The sequence below is a fragment of the Coregonus clupeaformis genome, chromosome 5 (assembly GCF_020615455.1).
Source record: "Coregonus clupeaformis isolate EN_2021a chromosome 5, ASM2061545v1, whole genome shotgun sequence".
NCBI lineage: Eukaryota > Metazoa > Chordata > Actinopteri > Salmoniformes > Salmonidae > Coregonus > Coregonus clupeaformis.
Window position 1 is genome coordinate 44,193,101 of NC_059196.1, and position 25,723 is coordinate 44,218,823.

A 25,723-nucleotide genomic window follows, 5' to 3' on the forward strand; every position below is an offset into this window, starting at 1 on the left:
TCTGTACGAGACAGGATGTAATCCTATTGCCTCTCTTATGAATGACATACAGGACCTGTACGAGACAGGATGTAATCCTATTGTCTCTCTTATGAATGACATACAGGATCTGTACGAGACAGGATGTAATCCTATTGCCTCTCTTATGAATGACATACAGGATCTGTACGAGACAGGATGTAATCCTATTGCCTCTCTTATGAATGACATACAGGACCTGTATGAGACAGAATGTAATCCTATTGCCTCTCTTATGAATGACATACAGGACCTGTACGAGACAGGATGTAATCCTATTGCCTCTCTTCAAATCAAATCAAATCAAATTTTATTGGTCACATGCGCCGAATACAACAAGTGCAGACATTACAGTGAAATGCTTACTTACAGCCCTTAACCAACAGTGCGTTTATTTTAAACAAAAAAGTAAGAATAAAACAACAACAAAAAAAAAAGTGTTGAGAAAAACAAAGAGCAGAAGTAAAATAAAGTGACAGTAGGGAGGCATATATACAGGGGGGGTAACGGTGCAGAGTCAATGTGCGGGGGCACCGACTAGTTGAGGTAGTTGAGGTAATATGTACATGTGGGTAGAGTTAAAGTGACTATGCATAAATACTTAACAGAGTAGCAGCAGCGTAAAAAGGATGGGGTGGGGGGCAGTGCAAATAGTCCGGGTAGCCATGATTAGCTGTTCAGGAGTCTTATGGCTTGTGGGTAGAAGCTGTTGAGAAGTCTTTTGGACCTAGACTTGGCACTCCGGTACCGCTTGCCGTGCGGTAGCAGAGAGAACAGTCTATGACTAGGGTGGCTGGAGTCTTTGACAATTTTGAGGGCCTTCCTCTGACACCGCCTGGTATAGAGGTCTTGGATGGCAGGGAGCTTTGCCCCAGTGATGTACTGGGCCGTACGCACTACCCTCTGTAGTGCCTTGCGGTCAGAGGCCAAGCAGTTGCCATACCAGGCGGTGATGCAACCAGTCAGGATGCTCTCGATGGTGCAGCTGTAGAATTTTTTGAGGATCTGAGGACCCATGCCAAATCTTTTTAGTCTCCTGAGGGGGAATAGGCTTTGTCGTGCCCTCTTCACGACTGTCTTGGTGTGCTTGGACCATGATAGTTCGTTGGTGATGTGGACACCAAGGAACTTGAAGCTCTCAACCTGTTCCACTACAGCCCGTCGATGAGAATGGGGGCGTGCTCAGTCCTCTTTTTTTTCCTGTAGTCCACAATCATCTCCTTTGTCTTGGTCACGTTGAGGGAGAGGTTGTTGTCCTGGCACCACACGGCCAGATCTCTGACCTCCTCCCTATAGGCTGTCTCATCGTTGTCGGTGATCAGGCCTACCACTGTTGTGTCGTCGGCAAACTTAATGATGGTGTTGGAGTCGTGCCTGGCCATGCAGTCATGGGTGAACAGAGAGTACAGGAGGGGACTGAGCACGCACCCCTGAGGGGGCCCCCGTGTTGAGGATCAGTGTGGCAGATGTGTTGTTACCTACCCTTACCACCTGGGGGCGGCCCGTCAGGAAGTCCAGGATCCAGTTGCAGAGGGAGGTGTTTAGTCCCAGGATCCTTAGCTTAGTGATGAGCTTAGAGGGCACTATGGTGTTGAATGCTGAGCTGTAGTCAATGAATAGCATTCTCACGTAGGTGTTCCTCTTGTCCAGGTGGGAAAGGGCAGTGTGGAGTGCGATAGAGATTGCATCATCTGTGGATCTGTTGGGGCGGTATGCAAATTGGAGTGGGTCTAGGGTTTCTGGGATTATGCTGTTGATGTGAGCCATGACCAGTCTTTCAAAGCACTTCATGGCTACAGACGTCAGTGCCACGGGTCGGTAGTCATTTAGGCAGGTTATCTTAGAGTTCTTGGGCACGGGGACTATGGTGGTCTGCTTGAAACATGTTGGTATTACAGACTCGGTCAGGGACATGTTGAAAATGTCAGTGAAGACACTTGCCAGTTGGTCAGCACATGCTCGGAGTACACGCCCTGGTAATCCGTCTGGCCCAGCGGCCTTGTGAATGTTGACTTGCTTAAAAGTCTTACTCACATCGGCTACGGAGAGCGTGATCACATAGTCGTCCGGAACAGCTGGTGCTCTCATGCATGCTTCAGTGTTGCTTGCCTCGAAGCGAGCATAGAAGTGGTTTAGCTCGTCTGGTAGGCTTGTGTCACTGGGCAGCTCGCGGCTGTGCTTCCCTTTGTAGTCTGTAATAGTTTTCAAGCCCTGCCACATCCGACGAGCGTCAGAGCCAGTGTAGTATGATTCAATCTTAGACCTGTATTGACTCTTTGCCTGTTTGATGGTTCGTCGGAGGTCATAGCGGGATTTCTTATAAGCTTCCGGGTTAGAGTCCCGTTCCTTGAAAGCGGCAGCTCTACCCTTTAGCTCAGTGCGGATGTTGCCTGTAATCCATGGCTTCTGGTTGGGGTATGTACGTACGGTCACTGTGGGGGACGACATCATCGATGCACTTATTGATGAAGCCAGTGACTGATGTGGTGTACTCCTCAATGCTGTCTGAAGAATCCCGGAACATGTTCCAGTCTGTGCTAGCAAAACAGTCCTGTAGCTTGGCATCTGCGTCATCTGACCACTTTTTTATTAACCGAATCACTGGTGCTTCCTGCTTCAGTTTTTGCTTATAAGCAGGAATCAGGAGGATAGAGTTATGGTCAGATTTGCCAAATGGAGGGCGAGGGAGAGCTTTGTATGCGTCTCTGTGTGTGGAGTAAAGGTGGTCTAGAGTTTTTTTTCCTCTGGTTGCACATTTGACATGCTGGTAGAAATTAGGTAGAACGGATTTAAGTTTCCCTGCATTAAAGTCCCCGGCCACTAGGAGCGCTGCATCTGGATGAGCGTTTTCCTGTTGATTAATGGCCTTGTACAACTCATTCAGTGCAATCTTAATGCCAGCATTGGTTTGTGGTGGTAAATAGACAGCTATGAAAAATATAGCTGAAAACTCTCTTGGTAAATAGTGTGGTCTACAGCTTATCATAAGATACTCTACCTCAGGCGAGCAAAACCTCGAGACTTCCTTAGTATTTGATTTTGTACACCAGCTGTTGTTTACAAATATACAGAGACCGCCACCCTTTGTCTTACCGGAGCCAGCCGTTCTGTCCTGTCTGTCCTTATGAATGACATACAGGACCTGTACGAGACAGGATGTAATCCTATTACCTCTCTTATCAATCAGACATATAGGACCTGTACGAGACAGGATGTAATCAAATCAAATTTTATTTTACCTTACCGTGAAATGCTTACTTACAAGCCCTTAACCAACAATGCAGTTTGAAGAAAAATAAGAATTATGAAAAATATTTACTAAATATCCTATTACCTCTCTTATCAATCAGACATGTATAACTTGTTTGAGTGTTTGGAACTTGATAGACACTTATTGATAGAGGCATTTTGTCTGAAAGGAGTGAAGGAAAAGCCTTATTGATAGAGACATTTTGTCTGAAAGGAGAGAAGGAAAAGCCTTATTGATAGAGGCATTTTGTCTGAAAGGAGTGAAGGACTGTATTGAGGAAAATCTGTATAAGTTAGTTAAACGTAATGCTATAGTCAGTGGAAATGAAGTCAATAGACTTGAACACATTTTCAATGGCAGACATGAACACATCTTCAATGGTAGGCATGAACACATTTTCAATGGTAGGCATGAACACATTTTCAATGGTAGGCATGAACACATTTTCAATGGTAGGCATGAACACATTTTCAATGGTAGGCATGAACACATTTTCAATGGTAGGCATGAACACATTTTCAATGGTAGATATGAACACATGTTCAGTGGTAGACATGAACACATTTTCAATGGTAGGCATGAACACATGTTCAGTGGTAGACTTGAACACATTTTCAATGGTAGATATGAACACATTTTCAATGGTAGATATGAACACATTTTCACAAAGATTTTCAGTGGACGTCCCTCTAAATTAACTGCTGCCTGCTGTTAAACCTGTTAAACCTTTTCTTTCTTTAGTGTTGTAAAAATAGCATTTCTTCTAGCAGTGTATTTTCTATGGCTGACAGAGTTGTGCTGCGATGTGATAATCCCATAATCAGCCATTTTAGAGAAATATAAAAGGCAGACTATTAGACAGTAGTCCAACCACCCGGTGAGTCTGCCACTGCCTGAGGGCAGATCTGTCCTGCATGGCACTGCTAGGTGGATAGATATAGGTTGCGACCCAATTGGCAGTCTATACTCTATATAGTGCACTACAACCCCACGGGCCCTTGTCAAAAGTAGTGCACTATGTAGGGAACAGGGTTCCATTTGGGACGTCTGTTCAGTCACAATTCATTCTGCCTGTGTTCAGTGATGCCCATTTCAGATGACAACCACATCACACGTAGGTGTTAAACATCAGCGTAGATTAAACGGACCCACTGATTGGTGTGTCAGAGCGAGGTATCCCATCAGCCACCTGGAACAAATTTCTCAACAGCCAATCAGGTGGATTGTCATCACAATGATGAATAACACACATTGATGAATAACATTGTTACTCAATGTGTTTTCAAATAGTACAGGGTCAAAGGTCCAACCATTAGGTCAGTGTGGGACCTGAGGGTCAAAGGTCCAACCATTAGGTCATTGTGGGACCTGAGGGTCAAAGGTCCAACCATTAGGTCAGTGTGACACATGAGGGTCAAAGGTCCAACCATTAGGTTAGTGTGGCACATGAGGGTCAAAGGTCAAACCATTAGGTTAGTGTGGCACCTGAGGGTCAAAGGTCCAACCATTAGGTCAGTGTGGGACCTGAGGGTCAAAGGTCCAACCATTAGGTCAGTGTGGGACCTGAGGGTCAAAGGTCCAACCATTAGGTCAGTGTGGCACCTGAGGGTCAAAGGTCAAACCATTAGGTCAGTGTGGGACCTGAGGGTCAAAGGTCCAACCATTAGGTCAGTGTGGGACCTGAGGGTCAAAGGTCCAACCATTAGGTCAGTGTGGCACCTGAGGGTCAAAGGTCCAACCATTAGGTCAGTGTGGGACCTGAGGGTCAAAGGTCCAACCATTAGGTCAGTGTGGGACCTGAGGGTCAAAGGTCCAACCATTAGGTCAGTGTGGCACATGAGGGTCAAAGGTCAAACCATTAGGTTAGTGTGGCACCTGAGGGTCAAAGGTCCAACCATTAGGTCAGTGTGGGACCTGAGGGTCAAAGGTCCAACCATTAGGTCAGTGTGGCACCTGAGGGTCAAAGGTCAAACCATTAGGTCAGTGTGGGACCTGAGGGTCAAAGGTCCAACCATTAGGTCAGTGTGGGACCTGAGGGTCAAAGGTCCAACCATTAGGTCAGTGTGGCACCTGAGGGTCAAAGGTCCAACCATTAGGTCAGTGTGGGACCTGAGGGTCAAAGGTCCAACCATTAGGTCAGTGTGGCACCTGAGGGTCAAAGGTCAAACCATTAGGTCAGTGTGGGACCTGAGGGTCAAAGGTCCAACCATTAGGTCAGTGTGGGACCTGAGGGTCAAAGGTCCAACCATTAGGTCAGTGTGGCACCTGAGGGTCAAAGGTCCAACCATTAGGTCAGTGTGGGACCTGAGGGTCAAAGGTCCAACCATTAGGTCAGTGTGGCACCTGAGGGTCAAAGGTCCAACCATTAGGTCAGTGTGGCACCTGAGGGTCAAAGGTCCAACCATTAGGTCAGTGTGGGACCTGAGGGTCAAAGGTCCAACCATTAGGTCAGTGTGGGACCTGAGGGTCAAAGGTCCAACCATTAGGTCAGTGTGGCACATGAGGGTCAAAGGTCAAACCATTAGGTTAGTGTGGCACCTGAGGGTCAAAGGTCCAACCATTAGGTCAGTGTGGGACCTGAGGGTCAAAGGTCCAACCATTAGGTCAGTGTGGCACCTGAGGGTCAAAGGTCAAACCATTAGGTCAGTGTGGGACCTGAGGGTCAAAGGTCCAACCATTAGGTCAGTGTGGGACCTGAGGGTCAAAGGTCCAACCATTAGGTCAGTGTGGCACCTGAGGGTCAAAGGTCCAACCATTAGGTCAGTGTGGGACCTGAGGGTCAAAGGTTCAACCATTAGGTCAGTGTGGGACTTGAGGGTCAAAGGTCCAACCATTAGGTCAGTGTGGGACCTGAGGGTCAAAGGTCCAACCGTTTATCTCTGCTGTACAACAGAGTTGCTGCTGCATGCTTTATCATACATACCATACACACACACACACACACAAGGACAGATACACACACCCTGTTCTGCTTTATCATACACACCGCACCCACCAGCAGAATTAATTAAGGTCTACTTAAAGTATTTTAGCCTATAGACTAGAGGACTATAATTGAGTCTTTTAGCTTATAGACAGAATATAATGTAGTAATGGCGCAGAAACTAAAGCACAAAGGACTGCAGAGAGAGCAATAAAAGACATCTTCTCTGGCTTCGTCTCACATGGAACCCTACATAGTGCACTGCTTTTGAGCAGAGTTCTATGGGTCTCGTCATTTCTGGCTGCTATACCCCTTGGCAACTTTATCTTCTTTCACATTAAGTGTACTTGCCAACGCTCAAATTACCTCCTAATGTTGTTGTGGTAATGATAAGCGCCGGTGTCTAAGGGTTATACTATAAATGTATTAATTCAGGGGGAGATTGTCTAAGGGTTATACTATAAATATATTTATTCAGGGGGAGATTGTCTAAGGGTTATACTATAAATGTATTAATTCAGGGGGACATTGTTTCAGCTGCCTAATTGTTATTTTCTTTGAGGATCTAAAAGAGAACAGATTTCCTTCTTTTTTTTCATAACTTTCATTCTGACCCAGGAACAGTAGGACTAAAGCTTCCAGTAATTGTCATATAAAGTAACCCACAACGAATTTAGCCAGTGGGTAGAGACGGAGGTTTACACTAGGACTAAAGCTTCAACTGTACATTTGACTGCCAGCTGGATACGTTCCAAAAATAATTATTAATATCAATGGACGACATACTATTTTGTATCTCATGCGTTTTACCACTACCCATACAGTACATGTATTTTTATTGATTAGGGGTCCAAGCAGTAAAAATGCATGGGACCCTATTGGAATTGTTGGCGTATTTTTCTAATCAGACATACTCTCCTTCAGGTATTGAATAATGAACAACATTAAGTAAAGTTAGTATTGGAAGACTTGGGATGTGGTGAGTAGTGTAGAATGTGGCGAGACCAGTACAGGACTTGGGATGTGGTGAGGAGTGTAGAATGTGGAGAGACCAGTACAGGACTTGGGATGTGGTGAGGAGTGTATCCTCAGTCTCCCTGGCCACTGCCACAGCTCCATCCCCTCCCTCCCTTCTGTTCCTTTGTCCTTTAAATTGAATGGTTTGAGTGGTAGGTTGCTAGCTGGCTACGATAGGAACATGGAACCTTTTCAATTGACTGGAGGGTGAAATAATTCCAACGGGATGAATTGTCTGATTGTCAGAATCAGAAGCAGAGGTGTTCCAAATGTATGGCCTAAAGGAAACTATCATTTGTTCATTTTAATAGAAGGAATTCCACCATTCTAACTTGACAACAATATCCCTTAATCAATGTGATCAATATGAGAAGCGTATAACTTGTATCCTTCTGATTATGATTGTGGTGCTCCTGTCCTGGTGGTGTTTTGTAACTACAATATTGGGCCTAGGACCAAGCCCTGTGGAACTCCGAATGTTACCCTGGAGTGTTCAGTACTCCGAATGTAACCCTGGAGTGTTCAGTACTCCGAATGTAACCCTAGAGTGTTCAGTACTCTGAATGTAACCCTGGAGTGTTCAGTACTCCGAATGTAACCCTGGAGTGTTCAGTACTCCGAATGTAACCCTGGAGTGTTCAGTACTCCATATGTAACCCTGGAGTGTTCAGTACTCCGAATGTAACCCTGGAGTGTTCAGTACTCCATGTGTAACCCTGGAGTGTTCAGTACTCTGTATGTAACCCTGGAGTGTTCAGTACTCCGAATGTAACCCTGGAGTGTTCAGTACTCCATATGTAACCCTGGAGTGTTCAGTACTCCATATGTAACCCTGGAGTGTTCAGTACTCCGAATGTAACCCTGGAGTGTTCAGTACTCCGAATGTTACCCTGGAGTGTTCAGTACTCCATGTGTAACCCTAGAGTGTTCAGTACTCAGAATGTAACCCTGGAGTGTTCAGTACTCCGAATGTAACCCTGGAGTGTTCAGTACTCCATATGTAACCCTGGAGTGTTCAGTACTCCGAATGTAACCCTGGAGTGTTCAGTACTCCGAATGTTACCCTGGAGTGTTCAGTACTCCATGTGTAACCCTAGAGTGTTCAGTACTCAGAATGTAACCCTGGAGTGTTCAGTACTCTGAATGTAACCCTGGAGTGTTCAGTACTCCATATGTAACCCTGGAGTGTTCAGTACTCCGAATGTAACCCTAGAGTGTTCAGTACTCCGATTGTAACCCTGGAATGTTCAGTACTCCGAATGTAACCCTGGAGTGTTCAGTACTCCGAATGTAACCCTGGAGTGTTCAGTACTCCGAATGTAACCCTGGAGTGTTCAGTACTTCCGAATGTAACCCTGGAGTGTTCAGTACTCCGAATGTTACCCTGGAGTGTTCAGTACTCCGAATGTAACCCTGGAGTGTTCAGTACTCCGAATGTAACCCTGGAGTGTTCAGTACTCCATATGTAACCCTGGAGTGTTCAGTACTCCATATGTAACCCTGGAGTGTTCAGTACTCCGAATGTAACCCTGGAGTGTTCAGTACTCCGAATGTTACCCTGGAGTGTTCAGTACTACATGTGTAACCCTGGAGTGTTCAGTACTCCATATGTAACCCTGGAGTGTTCAGTAATCCGCATGTAACCCTGGAGTGTTCAGTACTCCGAATGTTACCCTGGAGTGTTCAGTACTCCATGTGTAACCCTGGAGTGTTCAGTACTCTGAATGTAACCCTGGAGTGTTCAGTACTCCGAATGTAACCCTGGAGTGTTCAGTACTCCATATGTAACCCTGGAGTGTTCAGTACTCCATATGTAACCCTGGAGTGTTCAGTACTCCGAATGTAACCCTGGAGTGTTCAGTACTCCGAATGTAACCCTGGAGTGTTCAGTACTCCGAATGTAACCCTGGAATGTTCAGTACGAGTGAAGATAATCATTATCACCCCAGAATCTCAATCTCCACTGGTCTTCAGATCAGATAATATTTACCTGAAGGATATGATTTTTCTCCCACTCTCCTTTTTCATGTGGGATATTTGATATCAGCCGAGGAAGAGCTGAGGGAACTATAGAAACTGTTCTAATCTAATGTATTAACCTGTGCTATGTTAGTTATTAGAGCAGGCAGCAAAACACTGTCTGTGTCCCAAATGGCACCCTATTCTCTATTCAGTGCACTACATTTGACCAGAGCGCTACAGGCTCTAGTCAAAAGTAGTACACTACATAGGGAATAGGGTGCCATTTGGGACACAGCCTGTACCGAACACCAAGTGGTACTCTGCTCTCCCATCTGTATTCACAGCCACAGATAAACGTCCTCATCTCCTGTCTCCCATCTGTATTCACAGCCACAGATAAACATCCTCATCTCCTGTCCCCCATCTGTATTCACAGCCACAGATAAACGTCCTCATCTCCTGTCCCCCATCTGTATTCACAGCCACAGATAAACGTCCTCATCTCCTGTCCCCCATCTGTATTCACAGCCACAGATAAACGTCCTCATCTCCTGTCCCCCATCTGTATTCACAGCCACAGATAAACGTCCTCATCTCCTGTCCCCCATCTGTATTCACAGCCACAGATAAACGCCCTCATCTCCTGTCTCCCATCTGTATTCACAGCCACAGATAAACGTCCTCATCTCCTGTCCCCCATCTGTATTCACAGCCACAGATAAACATCCTCATCTCCTGTCTCCCATCTGTATTCACAGCCACAGATAAACGTCCTCATCTCCTGTCCCCCATCTGTATTCACAGCCACAGATAAACGTCCTCATCTCCTGTCCCCATCTGTATTCACAGCCACAGATAAACGTCCTCATCTCCTGTCCCCATCTGTATTCACAGCCACAGATAAACGTCCTCATCTCCTGTCCCCCATCTGTATTCACAGCCACAGATAAACGTCCTCATCTCCTGTCTCCCATCTGTATTCACAGCCACAGATAAACGCCCTCATCTCCTGTCCCCCATCTGTATTCACAGCCACAGATAAACGCCCTCATCTCCTGTCTCCCATCTGTATTCACAGCCACAGATAAACGTCCTCATCTCCTGTCCCCCATCTGTATTCACAGCCACAGATAAACGTCCTCATCTCCTGTCTCCCATCTGTATTCACAGCCACAGATAAACGTCCTCATCTCCTGTCCCCCATCTGTATTCACAGCCACAGATAAATGTCCTCATCTCCTGTCTCCCATCTGTATTCACAGCCACAGATAAACGTCCTCATCTCCTGTCTCCCATCTGTATTCACAGCCACAGATAAACGTCCTCATCTCCTGTCCCCCATCTGTATTCACAGCCACAGATAAACGTCCTCATCTCCTGTCCCCCATCTGTATTCACAGCCACAGATAAACGTCCTCATCTCCTGTCTCCCATCTGTATTCACAGCCACAGATAAACGTCCTCATCTCCTGTCCCCCATCTGTATTCACAGCCACAGATAAACGTCTCATCTCCTGTCCCCATCTGTATTCACAGCCACAGATAAACGTCCTCATCTCCTGTCCCCCATCTGTATTCACAGCCACAGATAAACGTCCTCATCTCCTGTCCCCCATCTGTATTCACAGCCACAGATAAACGTCCTCATCTCCTGTCTCCCATCTGTATTTACAGCCACAGATAAACGTCCTCATCTCCTGTCCCCCATCTGTATTCACAGCCACAGATAAACGTCCTCATCTCCTGTCTCCCATCTGTATTCACAGCCACAGATAAACGTCCTCATCTCCTGTCCTCCATCTGTATTCACAGCCACAGATAAACGTCCTCATCTCCTGTCTCCCATCTGTATTCACAGCCACAGATAAACGTCCTCATCTCCTGTCCCCCATCTGTATTCACAGCCACAGATAAACGTCCTCATCTCCTGTCTCCCATCTGTATTCACAGCCACAGATAAACATCCTCATCTCCTGTCCCCCATCTGTATTCACAGCCACAGATAAACGTCCTCATCTCCTGTCTCCCATCTGTATTCACAGCCACAGATAAACGTCCTCATCTCCTGTCCCCATCTGTATTCACAGCCACAGATAAACGTCCTCATCTCCTGTCCCCCATCTGTATTCACAGCCACAGATAAACGTCCTCATCTCCTGTCCCCATCTGTATTCACAGCCACAGATAAACGTCCTCATCTCCTGTCCCCCATCTGTATTCACAGCCACAGATAAACGTCCTCATCTCCTGTCTCCCATCTGTATTCACAGCCACAGATAAACATCCTCATCTCCTGTCCTCCATCTGTATTCACAGCCACAGATAAACGTCCTCATCTCCTGTCCCCATCTGTATTCACAGCCACAGATAAACGTCCTCATCTCCTGTCCCCATCTGTATTCACAGCCACAGATAAACGTCCTCATCTCCTGTCCCCCATCTGTATTCACAGCCACAGATAAACGTCCTCATCTCCTGTCTCCCATCTGTATTCACAGCCACAGATAAACGTCCTCATCTCCTGTCCCCATCTGTATTCACAGCCACAGATAAACGTCCTCATCTCCTGTCCCCCATCTGTATTCACAGCCACAGATAAACGTCCTCATCTCCTGTCTCCCATCTGTATTCACAGCCACAGATAAACGTCCTCATCTCCTGTCCCCCATCTGTATTCACAGCCACAGATAAACGCCCTCATCTCCTGTCCCCCATCTGTATTCACAGCCACAGATAAAAGTCCTCATTCTAAGTAATGTACCATTCACTCACTCTATCGTTGTGGAGGACTGACTGACAGACAAGCTGATGTGCTCCAATCTGCTACTCAGGGACAAATCAGGTCATCAGACCACTCCTGTTCTCTCTGTACATGACGAACCCACTGATTTTCAAAGCGTGGAAATTAACGTTGTGACTCTGACAGCGTGTGTGAGTGCCTGCATGCGGGTGTGTGAATGGCTCAGTGCTCATATTTCATAGACTGTGTAATATAATGAGATTATATTTATATCACTCATCTTTTAAGATAATAAACTCTTGTCTAAAAGTGAAAAAAAGGTGTGTGATTTCTCACCTTGCTGCAGTTAGTGTTATATTACACTCATATTCTCTCTGTTTTCCTGCTTGTTTCCTCTAAAAACATCACTGTTATGTAGAGAGGACTGTCTAGCCTACCAATGTTATGTAGAGAGGACTGTCTAGCCTACCAATGTTATGTAGAGAGGACTGTCTGGCTACCAGTGTTATGTAGAGAGGACTGTCTGGCTACCAGTGTTATGTAGAGAGGACTGTCTGGCTACCAGTGTTATGTAGAGAGGACTGTCTAGCCTACCACTGTTATGTAGAGAGGACTGTCTGGCTACCAGTGTTATGTAGAGAGGACTGTCTGGCTACCAGTGTTATGTAGAGAGGACTGTCTGGCTACCAGTGTTATGTAGAGAGGACTGTCTGGCTACCAGTGATATGTAGAGAGGACTGTCTGGCTACCAGTGTTATGTAGAGAGGACTGTCTGGCTACCAGTGTTATGTAGAGAGGACTGTCTGGCTACCAGTGTTATGTAGAGAGGACTGTCTGGCTACCAGTGTTATGTAGAGAGGACTGTCTGGCTACCAGTGTTATGTAGAGAGGACTGTCTGGCTACCAGTGTTATGTAGAGAGGACTGTCTGGCTACCAGTGTTATGTAGAGAGGACTGTCTGGCTACCAGTGTTATGTAGAGAGGACTGTCTGGCTACCAGTGTTATGTAGAGAGGACTGTCTAGCCTACAACTGTCATCCACACTTAATCCATTTATTCTCACTTTCTTTACAAAGTCACTCTTAATAGTTTTATAAAAATAATAGTCTATTGACCATGATCCTAATCTATTGGTCAAAACCCATACAGTTTTGGAGTGATTCAGACGTGGACTGTTCTTTCATCTCCCAGGGATTATAATCATATGACCATATTCTAAAAGCGATTATCTCAATTTACCAGCTCAAAACCTAGATTCAGAACTTCATTATTCTTCTCTCTTCTGGTCTCCTGTCTGACCTACCTGACTAAGGACTATTCTATTCTACTGTCCTCCTGTCTGACCTACCTCACTAAGGACTATTATATTCTACTGTCCTCCTGTCTAACCTACCTCACTAAGGACTATTCTATTCTACTGTCCTCCTGTCTGACCTACCTCACTAAGGACTATTCTATTCTACTGTCCTCCTGTCTGACCTACCTCACTAAGGACAATTCTACTGTCCTCCTGTCTAACCTACCTCACTAAGGACAATTCTACTGTCCTCCTGTCTAACCTACCTCACTAAGGACTATTATATTCTACTGTCCTCCTGTCTGACCTACCTCACTAAGGACTATTCTACTGTCCTCCTGTCTGACCTACCTCACTAAGGACTATTATATTCTACTGTCCTCCTGTCTGACCTACCTCACTAAGGACAATTCTACTGTCCTCCTGTCTGACCTACCTCACTAAGGACTATTATATTCTACTGTCCTCCTGTCTGACCTACCTCACTAAGGACAATTCTACTGTCCTCCTGTCTGACCTACCTCACTAAGGACTATTCTATTCTACTGTCCTCCTGTCTGACCTACCTCACTAAGGACTATTATATTCTACTGTCCTCCTGTCTGACCTACCTCACTAAGGACTATTAAATTCTACTGTCCTCCTGTCTGACCTACCTCACTAAGGACTATTCTATTCTACTGTCCTCCTGTCTGACCTACCTCACTAAGGACTATTCTATTCTACTGTCATCCTGTCTGACCTACCTCACTAAGGACTATTATATTCTACTGTCCTCCTGTCTGACCTACCTCACTAAGGACTATTATATTCTACTGTCCTCCTGTCTGACCTACCTCACTAAGGAATATTCTATTCTACTGTCCTCCTGTCTGACCTACCTCACTAAGGACTATTCTATTCTACTGTCCTCCTGTCCGACCTACCTCACTAAGGACTATTATATTCTACTGTCCTCCTGTCTGACCTACCTCACTAAGGACAATTCTACTGTCCTCCTGTCTGACCTACCTCACTAAGGACTATTCTATTCTACTGTCCTCCTGTCTGACCTACCTCACTAAGGACTATTATATTCTACTGTCCTCCTGTCTGACCTACCTCACTAAGGACTATTCTATTCTACTGTCCTCCTGTCTGACCTACCTCACTAAGGACTATTCTATTCTACTGTCCTCCTGTCTGACCTACCTCACTAAGGACTATTCTATTCTACTGTCCTCCTGTCTGACCTACCTCACTAAGGACTATTCTATTCTACTGTCCTCCTGTCTGACCTACCTCACTAAGGACTGTTATATTCTACTGTCCTCCTGTCTGACCTACCTCACTAAGGACTATTCTATTCTACTGTCCTCCTGTCTGACCTATCTCACTAAGGACTATTCTATTCTACTGTCCTCCTGTCTGACCTACCTCACTAAGGACTATTCTACTGTCCTCCTGTCTGACCCTACCTCACTAATGCATTATCTATTCGACTGTCCTGTCTGACCTACCTCACTAAGGACTATTCTACTGTCCTCCTGTGTGACCTACCTCACTAATGACTATTCTATTCTACTGTCCTCCTGTCTGAGTTACCTCACTAAGGACTATTCTATTCTACTGTCCTCCTGTCTGACCCTACCTCACTAAGGACTATTCTATTCTACTGTCCTCCTGTCTGACCTACCTCACTAATGCATTATCCATTCGACTGTCCTGTCTGACCTACCTCACTAAGGACTATTCTACTGTCCCCCTGTCTGACCTACCTCACTAATGACTATTCTATTCTACTGTCCTCCTGTGTGACCTACCTCACTAAGGACTATTCTACTGTCCTCCTGTCTGACCTACCTCACTAAGGACTATTCTATTCTACTGTCCTCCTGTGTGACCTACCTCACTAAGGACTATTCTATTCTACTGTCCTCCTGTCTGAGTTACCTCACTAAGGACTATTCTATTCTACTGTCCTCCTGTCCGACCTACCTCACTAAGGACTATTCTATTCTACTGTCCTCCTGTCTGACCTACCTCACTAAGGACTATTCTATTCTACTGTCCTCCTGTCTGACCTACCTCACTAAGGACTATTATATTCTATTGTCCTCCTGTCTGACCTACCTCACTAAGGACTATTCTATTCTACTGTCCTCCTGTCTGACCTACCTCACTAAGGACTATTCTATTCTACTGTCCTCCTGTCTGACCTACCTCACTAAGGACTATTATATTCTACTGTCCTCCTGTCTGACCTACCTCACTAAGGACTATTCTATTCTACTGTCCTCCTGTCTGACCTATCTCACTAAGGACTATTCTATTCGACTGTCTTGTCTGACCTACCTCACTAAGGACTATTCTACTGTCCTCCTGTGTGACCTACCTCACTAATGACTATTCTATTCTACTGTCCTCCTGTCTGAGTTACCTCACTAAGGACTATTCTATTCTACTGTCCTCCTGTCTGACCTACCTCACTAAGGACTATTCTATTCTACTGTCCTCCTGTCTGACCTACCTCACTAATGCATTATCTATTTGACTGTCCTGTCTGACCTACCTCACTAAGGACTATTCTACTCTCCCCCTGTCTGACCTACCTCACTAATGACTATTCTATTCTACTGTCCTCCTGTGTGACCTACCTCACTAAGGACTATTCTACTGTCCTCCTGTCTGACCTATCTCACTAAGGACTATTATATTCTACTGTCCTCCTGTCTGACCTACCTCACTAATGACTATTATATTCTACTGTCCTCTTGTCTGACCTACCTCACTAATGACTATTCTATTCTACTGTCCTCCTGTCTGACCTACCTCACTAAGGACTATTCTATTCTACTGTCCTCCTGTCTGACCTACCTCACTAAGGACTATTATATTCTACTGTCCTCCTGTCTGACCTACCTCACTAAGGACTATTCTATTCTACTGTCCTCCTGTCTGACCTATCTCACTAAGGACTATTCTATTCGACTGTCTTGTCTGACCTACCTCACTAAGGACTATTCTACTGTCCTCCTGTGTGACCTACCTCACTAATGACTATTCTATTCTACTGTCCTCCTGTCTGAGTTACCTCACTAAGGACTATTCTATTCTACTGTCCTCCTGTCTGACCTACCTCACTAAGGACTATTCTATTCTACTGTCCTCCTGTCTGACCTACCTCACTAATGCATTATCTATTCGACTGTCCTGTCTGACCTACCTCACTAAGGACTATTCTACTGTCCCCCTGTCTGACCTACCTCACTAATGACTATTCTATTCTACTGTCCTCCTGTCTGACCTACCTCACTAAGGACTATTCTATTCTACTGTCCTCCTGTCTGACCTACCTCACTAAGGACAATTCTACTGTCCTCCTGTCTAACCTACCTCACTAAGGACAATTCTACTGTCCTCCTGTCTAACCTACCTCACTAAGGACTATTATATTCTACTGTCCTCCTGTCTGACCTACCTCACTAAGGACTATTCTACTGTCCTCCTGTCTGACCTACCTCACTAAGGACTATTATATTCTACTGTCCTCCTGTCTGACCTACCTCACTAAGGACAATTCTACTGTCCTCCTGTCTGACCTACCTCACTAAGGACTATTATATTCTACTGTCCTCCTGTCTGACCTACCTCACTAAGGACAATTCTACTGTCCTCCTGTCTGACCTACCTCACTAAGGACTATTCTATTCTACTGTCCTCCTGTCTGACCTACCTCACTAAGGACTATTATATTCTACTGTCCTCCTGTCTGACCTACCTCACTAAGGACTATTAAATTCTACTGTCCTCCTGTCTGACCTACCTCACTAAGGACTATTCTATTCTACTGTCCTCCTGTCTGACCTACCTCACTAAGGACTATTCTATTCTACTGTCATCCTGTCTGACCTACCTCACTAAGGACTATTATATTCTACTGTCCTCCTGTCTGACCTACCTCACTAAGGACTATTATATTCTACTGTCCTCCTGTCTGACCTACCTCACTAAGGAATATTCTATTCTACTGTCCTCCTGTCTGACCTACCTCACTAAGGACTATTCTATTCTACTGTCCTCCTGTCCGACCTACCTCACTAAGGACTATTCTATTCTACTGTCCTCCTGTCTGACCTACCTCACTAAGGACAATTCTACTGTCCTCCTGTCTGACCTACCTCACTAAGGACTATTCTATTCTACTGTCCTCCTGTCTGACCTACCTCACTAAGGACTATTATATTCTACTGTCCTCCTGTCTGACCTACCTCACTAAGGACTATTCTATTCTACTGTCCTCCTGTCTGACCTACCTCACTAAGGACTATTCTATTCTACTGTCCTCCTGTCTGACCTACCTCACTAAGGACTATTCTATTCTACTGTCCTCCTGTCTGACCTACCTCACTAAGGACTATTCTATTCTACTGTCCTCCTGTCTGACCTACCTCACTAAGGACTGTTATATTCTACTGTCCTCCTGTCTGACCTACCTCACTAAGGACTATTCTATTCTACTGTCCTCCTGTCTGACCTATCTCACTAAGGACTATTCTATTCTACTGTCCTCCTGTCTGACCTACCTCACTAAGGACTATTCTACTGTCCTCCTGTCTGACCTACCTCACTAATGCATTATCTATTCGACTGTCCTGTCTGACCTACCTCACTAAGGACTATTCTACTGTCCTCCTGTGTGACCTACCTCACTAATGACTATTCTATTCTACTGTCCTCCTGTCTGAGTTACCTCACTAAGGACTATTCTATTCTACTGTCCTCCTGTCTGACCTACCTCACTAAGGACTATTCTATTCTACTGTCCTCCTGTCTGACCTACCTCACTAATGCATTATCCATTCGACTGTCCTGTCTGACCTACCTCACTAAGGACTATTCTACTGTCCCCCTGTCTGACCTACCTCACTAATGACTATTCTATTCTACTGTCCTCCTGTGTGACCTACCTCACTAAGGACTATTCTACTGTCCTCCTGTCTGACCTACCTCACTAAGGACTATTCTATTCTACTGTCCTCCTGTGTGACCTACCTCACTAAGGACTATTCTATTCTACTGTCCTCCTGTCTGAGTTACCTCACTAAGGACTATTCTATTCTACTGTCCTCCTGTCCGACCTACCTCACTAAGGACTATTCTATTCTACTGTCCTCCTGTCTGACCTACCTCACTAAGGACTATTCTATTCTACTGTCCTCCTGTCTGACCTACCTCACTAAGGACTATTATATTCTATTGTCCTCCTGTCTGACCTACCTCACTAAGGACTATTCTATTCTACTGTCCTCCTGTCTGACCTACCTCACTAAGGACTATTCTATTCTACTGTCCTCCTGTCTGACCTACCTCACTAAGGACTATTATATTCTACTGTCCTCCTGTCTGACCTACCTCACTAAGGACTATTCTATTCTACTGTCCTCCTGTCTGACCTATCTCACTAAGGACTATTCTATTCGACTGTCTTGTCTGACCTACCTCACTAAGGACTATTCTACTGTCCTCCTGTGTGACCTACCTCACTAATGACTATTCTATTCTACTGTCCTCCTGTCTGAGTTACCTCACTAAGGACTATTCTATTCTACTGTCCTCCTGTCTGACCTACCTCACTAAGGACTATTCTATTCTACTGTCCTCCTGTCTGACCTACCTCACTAATGCATTATCTATTTGACTGTCCTGTCTGACCTACCTCACTAAGGACTATTCTACTCTCCCCCTGTCTGACCTACCTCACTAATGACTATTCTATTCTACTGTCCTCCTGTGTGACCTACCTCACTAAGGACTATTCTACTGTCCTCCTGTCTGACCTATCTCACTAAGGACTATTATATTCTACTGTCCTCCTGTCTGACCTACCTCACTAATGACTATTATATTCTACTGTCCTCTTGTCTGACCTACCTCACTAATGACTATTCTATTCTACTGTCCTCCTGTCTGACCTACCTCACTAAGGACTATTCTATTATACTGTCCTCCTGTCTGACCTACCTCACTAAGGACTATTATATTCTACTGTCCTCCTGTCTGACCTACCTCACTAAGGACTATTCTATTCTACTGTCCTCCTGTCTGACCTATCTCACTAAGGACTATTCTATTCGACTGTCTTGTCTGACCTACCTCACTAAGGACTATTCTACTGTCCTCCTGTGTGACCTACCTCACTAATGACTATTCTATTCTACTGTCCTCCTGTCTGAGTTACCTCACTAAGGACTATTCTATTCTACTGTCCTCCTGTCTGACCTACCTCACTAAGGACTATTCTATTCTACTGTCCTCCTGTCTGACCTACCTCACTAATGCATTATCTATTCGACTGTCCTGTCTGACCTACCTCACTAAGGACTATTCTACTGTCCCCCTGTCTGACCTACCTCACTAATGACTATTCTATTCTACTGTCCTCCTGTGTGACCTACCTCACTAAGGACTATTCTACTGTCCTCCTGTCTGACCTATCTCACTAAGGACTATTATATTCTACTGTCCTCCTGTCTGACCTACCTCACTAATGACTATTATATTCTACTGTCCTCTTGTCTGACCTACCTCACTAATGACTATTCTATTCTACTGTCCTCCTGTGTGACCTACCTCACTAAGGACTATTCTATTCTACTGTCCTCCTGTCTGACCTACCTCACTAAGGACTATTCTATTCTACTGTCCTCCTGTCTGACCTACCTCACTAATGACTATTCTATTCTACTGTCCTCCTGTGTGACCTACCTCACTAAGGACTATTCTACTGTCCTCCTGTCTGACCTACCTCACTAAGGACTATTCTATTCTACTGTCCTCCTGTGTGACCTACCTCACTAAGGACTATTCTATTCTACTGTCCTCCTGTCTGAGTTACCTCACTAAGGACTATTCTATTCTACTGTCCTCCTGTCTGAGTTACCTCACTAAGGACTATTCTATTCTACTGTCCTCCTGTCCGACCTACCTCACTAAGGACTATTCTATTCTACTGTCCTCCTGTCTGACCTACCTCACTAATGACTATTCTATTCTACTGTCCTCCTGTCTGAGTTACCTCACTAAGGACTATTCTATTCTACTGTCTCTTCTGTCCCCAGGTATGACAGCTATGGCCGTCTGACCAATGTGACCTACCCTACTGGCCGGGTTAGCAGCTACCGTACAGACACAGACAACTCTGTGAGGGTGCAGGCAGAGGGCTCTAGCAAGGAGGACATCACTATCACCACCAACCTGTCTGCCTCAGGAACCTTCTACATGCTCATGCAGGGTGAGTAGCTGTTCTGTTTAAGGAGCTGTAAATGGGTGGGGTGTCTCAGCCATAATACTTTACAGTCACAATTTGCTTTGAGAGTTTAAAAAAAAATTGAGTATTATTCTGTACTTCTCTCAATCAACATGTTTCAATGATAGTCATTTGTCAAATAGCTCTTGGTTATTTGTTTTGTTAACAGAATAGTCATTTATACACAGCTAGGTTTACAGTATGACTTGTTCCTGACCATGTGACCGAAAGTAGGAAATAGCTTACTCTAAAGCCTAGTCTGTACTATTTCTTTACTTTGATGTCTTCTTCAGTACAGGTTGATAATAGTGATGATGATGATGTGTCTTCAGTACAGGTGTATAATAGTGATAATGATGATGATGTGTCTTCAGGACAGGTGTATAATAGTGATGATGATGTGTCTTCAGTACAGGTGTATAATAGTGATGAAATTAGATCCAAATTTCAAAATCTTCTCTCCGCCTCAATACAAAATAGTGTAGAATTGCAGCAAACTTACTTTAAAACTGCAACGTTTTGATGAGTTCTGATTTTTTGTGGCCCCCACCCTCATCAAAGTTGCCCATCCCTGGCTTGGATAAATAAATAGATGTGTTGTTCCTGCTCTCAGCTTGGCTCCTATTCTGAGCAGACCTCCCACTCACACGTATGAAAGCAGCACATATAGATTTTACGACTCCAAACTTTAGCCACACAGTTTCGTCAGCCAGGAAGAGAAAGCTTGTGTTTAGGAAATCCAATCAGTTAGAACTGGACAGAAGGTGTGGCTGAGGTCAGGAACTCTGTGATGTTTATTGGTGTGTTCCAAACAGCACCCTATTCTCTATTGGCCATGGTCAAAAGGAGGAATATATAGGGAATAGGGTGCTGTTTGAGACTCAGGGATATATAGGGAATAGGGTGCTGTTTGAGACTGTGGCGTTTTAATGCCGTATTCTGTGCCTGACCAATGGGCATATTGATTACCGATTGATAGCTTTGAACTCTCCAGCCCCGGTTCACGTTCTAAGAGACTGTAAAGATTTTTCCACCACTAACATTTGATTTTAAAATACTCTCCCACACACACACACACACACACACACACACACACACACACACACACACACACACACATCGATACCATCGGTCCCAGAGAGTGCTGTGCAAAAGGAGGGACGACAACCCCATGTTCGCTGCGAGGTCTACAACCAGTCCACACACCTCTCAGACCTCTCCTCACATCTCTACAACCAGTCCACACACCTCTCAGACCTCTCCTCACATCTCTACTATCTGTTGTTGACCTCTCCTCACATCTCTACTATCTGTTGTTGACCTCTCCTCACATCTCTACTATCTGTTGTTGACCTCTCCTCTCCTCACATCTCTACTATATGTTGTTGACCTCTCCTCACATCTCTACTATCTGTTGTTGACCTCTCCTCTCCTCACATCTCTACTATATGTTGTTGACCTCTCCTCTCCTCACATCTCTACTATCTGTTGTTGACCTCTCCTCACATCTCTACTATCTGTTGTTGACCTCTCCTCACATCTCTACTATCTGTTGTTGACCTCTCCTCTCCTCACATCTCTACTATCTGTTGTTGACCTCTCCTCACATCTCTACTATCTGTTGTTGACCTCTCCTCTCCTCACATCTCTACTATCTGTTGTTGACCTCTCCTCTCCTCACATCTCTACTATCTGTTGTTGATCTCTCCTCTCCTCACATCTCTACTATATGTTGTTGACCTCTCCTCACATCTCTACTATCTGTTGTTGACCTCTCCTCACATCTCTACTATCTGTTGTTGACCTCTCCTCTCCTCACATCTCTACTATCTGTTGTTGACCTCTCCTCACATCTCTACTATCTGTTGTTGACCTCTCCTCTCCTCACATCTCTACTATATGTTGTTGACCTCTCCTCTCCTCACATCTCTACTATCTGTTGTTGACCTCTCCTCTCCTCACATCTCTACTATCTGTTGTTGACCTCTCCTCTCCTCACATCTCTACTATCTGTTGTTGACCTCTCCTCTCCGCACATCTCTACTATCTGTTGTTGACCTCTCCTAACATCTCTACTATCTGTTGTTGACCTCTCCTCTCCTCACATCTCTACTATATGTTGTTGACCTCTCCTATAATATAATAATAATATAATATGCCATTTAGCAGACGCTTTTATCCAAAGCGACTTACAGTCATGCGTGCATACATTTTTTTGGTGTATTTTTTGGGTGGTCCCGGGGATCGAACCCACTACCTTGGCGTTACAAGCGCCGTGCTCTACCAGCTGAGCTACAGAGGACCTCCTCTCCTCACATCTCTACTATCTGTTGTTGACCTCTCCTCACATCTCTACTATCTGTTGTTGACCTCTCCTCTCCTCACATCTCTACTATCTGTTGTTGACCTCTCCTCTCCGCACATCTCTACTATCTGTTGTTGACCTCTCCTCTCCTCACATCTCTACTATCTGTTGTTGACCTCTCCTCTCCTCACATCTCTACTATCTGTTGTTGACCTCTCCTCACATCTCTACTATCTGTTGTTGATCTCTCCTCTCCTCACATCTCTACTATCTGTTGTTGACCTCTCCTCTCCTCACATCTCTACTATCTGTTGTTGACCTCTCCTCTCCTCACATCTCTACTATCTGTTGTTGATCTCTCCTCTCCTCACATCTCTACTATCTGTTGTTGATCTCTCCTCTCCTCACATCTCTACTATCTGTTGTTGACCTCTCCTCTCCTCACATCTCTACTATCTGTTGTTGATCTCTCCTCTCCTCACATCTCTACTATCTGTTGTTGACCTCTCCTCTCCTCACATCTCTACTATCTGTTGTTGATCTCTCCTCTCCTCACATCTCTACTATCTGTTGTTGACCTCTCCTCACATCTCTACTATCTGTTGTTGATCTCTCCTCTCCTCACATCTCTACTATCTGTTGTTGATCTCTCCTCTCCTCACATCTCTACTATCTGTTGTTGACCTCTCCTCTCCTCACATCTCTACTATCTGTTGTTGACCTCTCCTCACATCTCTACTATCTGTTGTTGACCTCTCCTCTCCTCACATCTCTACTATCTGTTGTTGATCTCTCCTCTCCTCACATCTCTACTATCTGTTGTTGACCTCTCCTCACATCTCTACTATCTGTTGTTGACCTCTCCTCTCCTCACATCTCTACTATCTGTTGTTGATCTCTCCTCTCCTCACATCTCTACTATCTGTTGTTGACCTCTCCTCACATCTCTACTATCTGTTGTTGACCTCTCCTCTCCTCACATCTCTACTATCTGTTGTTGACCTCTCCTCACATCTCTACTATCTGTTGTTGACCTCTCCTCTTCTCACATCTCTACTATATGTTGTTGACCTCTCCTCTTCTCACATCTCTACTATATGTTGTTGACCTCTCCTCACATCTCTACTATCTGTTGTTGACCTCTCCTCACATCTCTACTATCTGTTGTTGATCTCTCCTCACATCTCTACTATCTGTAGTCCTCTGTAGCTCAGCTGGTAGAGCACGGCGCTTGTAACGCCAAGGTAGTGGGTTCGATCCCCGGGACTACCCATACACAAAAATAAATTATGCACGCATGACTGTAAGTCGCTTTGGATAAAAGTGTCTGCTAAATGGCATATTATTTGTATTATTATCTGTTGTTGACCTCTCCTCTCCTCACATCTCTACTATCTGTTGTTGACCTCTCCTCTCCTCTCCTCACATCTCTACTATCTGTTGTTGACCTCTCCTCTCCTCACATCTCTACTATCTGTTGTTGACCTCTCCTCTCCTCACATCTCTACTATCTGTTGTTGACCTCTCCTCTCCTCACATCTCTACTATCTGTTGTTGACCTCTCCTCTCCTCACATCTCTACTATCTGTTGTTGATCTCTCCTCTCCTCACATCTCTACTATCTGTTGTTGACCTCTCCTCTCCTCACATCTCTACTATCTGTTGTTGACCTCTCCTCTCCTCACATCTCTACTATCTGTTGTTGACCTCTCCTCTCCTCACATCTCTACTATCTGTTGTTGACCTCTCCTCACATCTCTACTATCTGTTGTTGACCTCTCCTCTCCTCACATCTCTACTATCTGTTGTTGACCTCTCCTCACATCTCTACTATCTGTTGTTGACCTCTCCTCACATCTCTACTATCTGTTGTTGACCTCTCCTCACATCTCTACTATCTGTTGTTGACCTCTCCTCTCCTCACATCTCTACTATCTGTTGTTGATCTCTCCTCTCCTCACATCTCTACTATCTGTTGTTGATCTCTCCTCTCCTCACATCTCTACTATCTGTAGTCCTCTGTAGCTCAGCTGGTAGAGCACGGCGCTTGTAACGCCAAGGTAGTGGGTTCGATCCCCGGGACTACCCATACACAAAAATAAATTATGCACGCATGACTGTAAGTCGCTTTGGATAAAAGTGTCTGCTAAATGGCATATTATTTTTATTATTATCTGTTGTTGACCTCTCCTCTCCTCACATCTCTACTATCTGTTGTTGACCTCTCCTCTCCTCTCCTCACATCTCTACTATCTGTTGTTGACCTCTCCTCTCCTCACATCTCTACTATCTGTTGTTGACCTCTCCTCACATCTCTACTATCTGTTGTTGATCTCTCCTCTCCTCACATCTCTACTATCTGTTGTTGACCTCTCCTCTCCTCACATCTCTACTATCTGTTGTTGACCTCTCCTCTCCTCACATCTCTACTATCTGTTGTTGACCTCTCCTCTCCTCACATCTCTACTATCTGTTGTTGACCTCTCCTCTCCTCACATCTCTACTATCTGTTGTTGACCTCTCCTCACATCTCTACTATCTGTTGTGGACTCTCCTCTCCTCTCCTCACATCTCTACTATCTGTTGTTGACCTCTCCTCTCCTAACATCTCTACTATCTGTTGTTGACCTCTCCTCTCCTCACATCTCTACTATCTGTTGTTGACCTCTCCTCTCCTCTCCTCACATCTCTACTATCTGTTGTTGACCTCTCCTCTCCTCACATCTCTACTATCTGTTGTTGATCTCTCCTCTCCTCACATCTCTACTATCTGTTGTTGATCTCTCCTCTCCTCACATCTCTACTATCTGTTGTTGATCTCTCCTCTCCTCACATCTCTACTATCTGTTGTTGACCTCTCCTCTCCTCACATCTCTACTATCTGTTGTTGACCTCTCCTCACATCTCTACTATCTGTTGTTGA

The 25,723-nt window shown here is 45.0% G+C and overlaps 1 protein-coding gene across 1 annotated transcript in view; it reads left to right on the forward strand.

Annotated features, from left to right (window-relative positions):
- Positions 1-25,723, forward strand: part of tenm4 (teneurin transmembrane protein 4) — a 586,910-nt gene that overhangs the window by 498,863 nt on the left and 62,324 nt on the right. Inside the window, exon 27 of the mRNA XM_041876707.2 lies at positions 20,308-20,480. Coding sequence (XP_041732641.2) covers positions 20,308-20,480 — 173 coding nt within the window. The remainder of the gene's footprint in view (positions 1-20,307; positions 20,481-25,723) is intronic.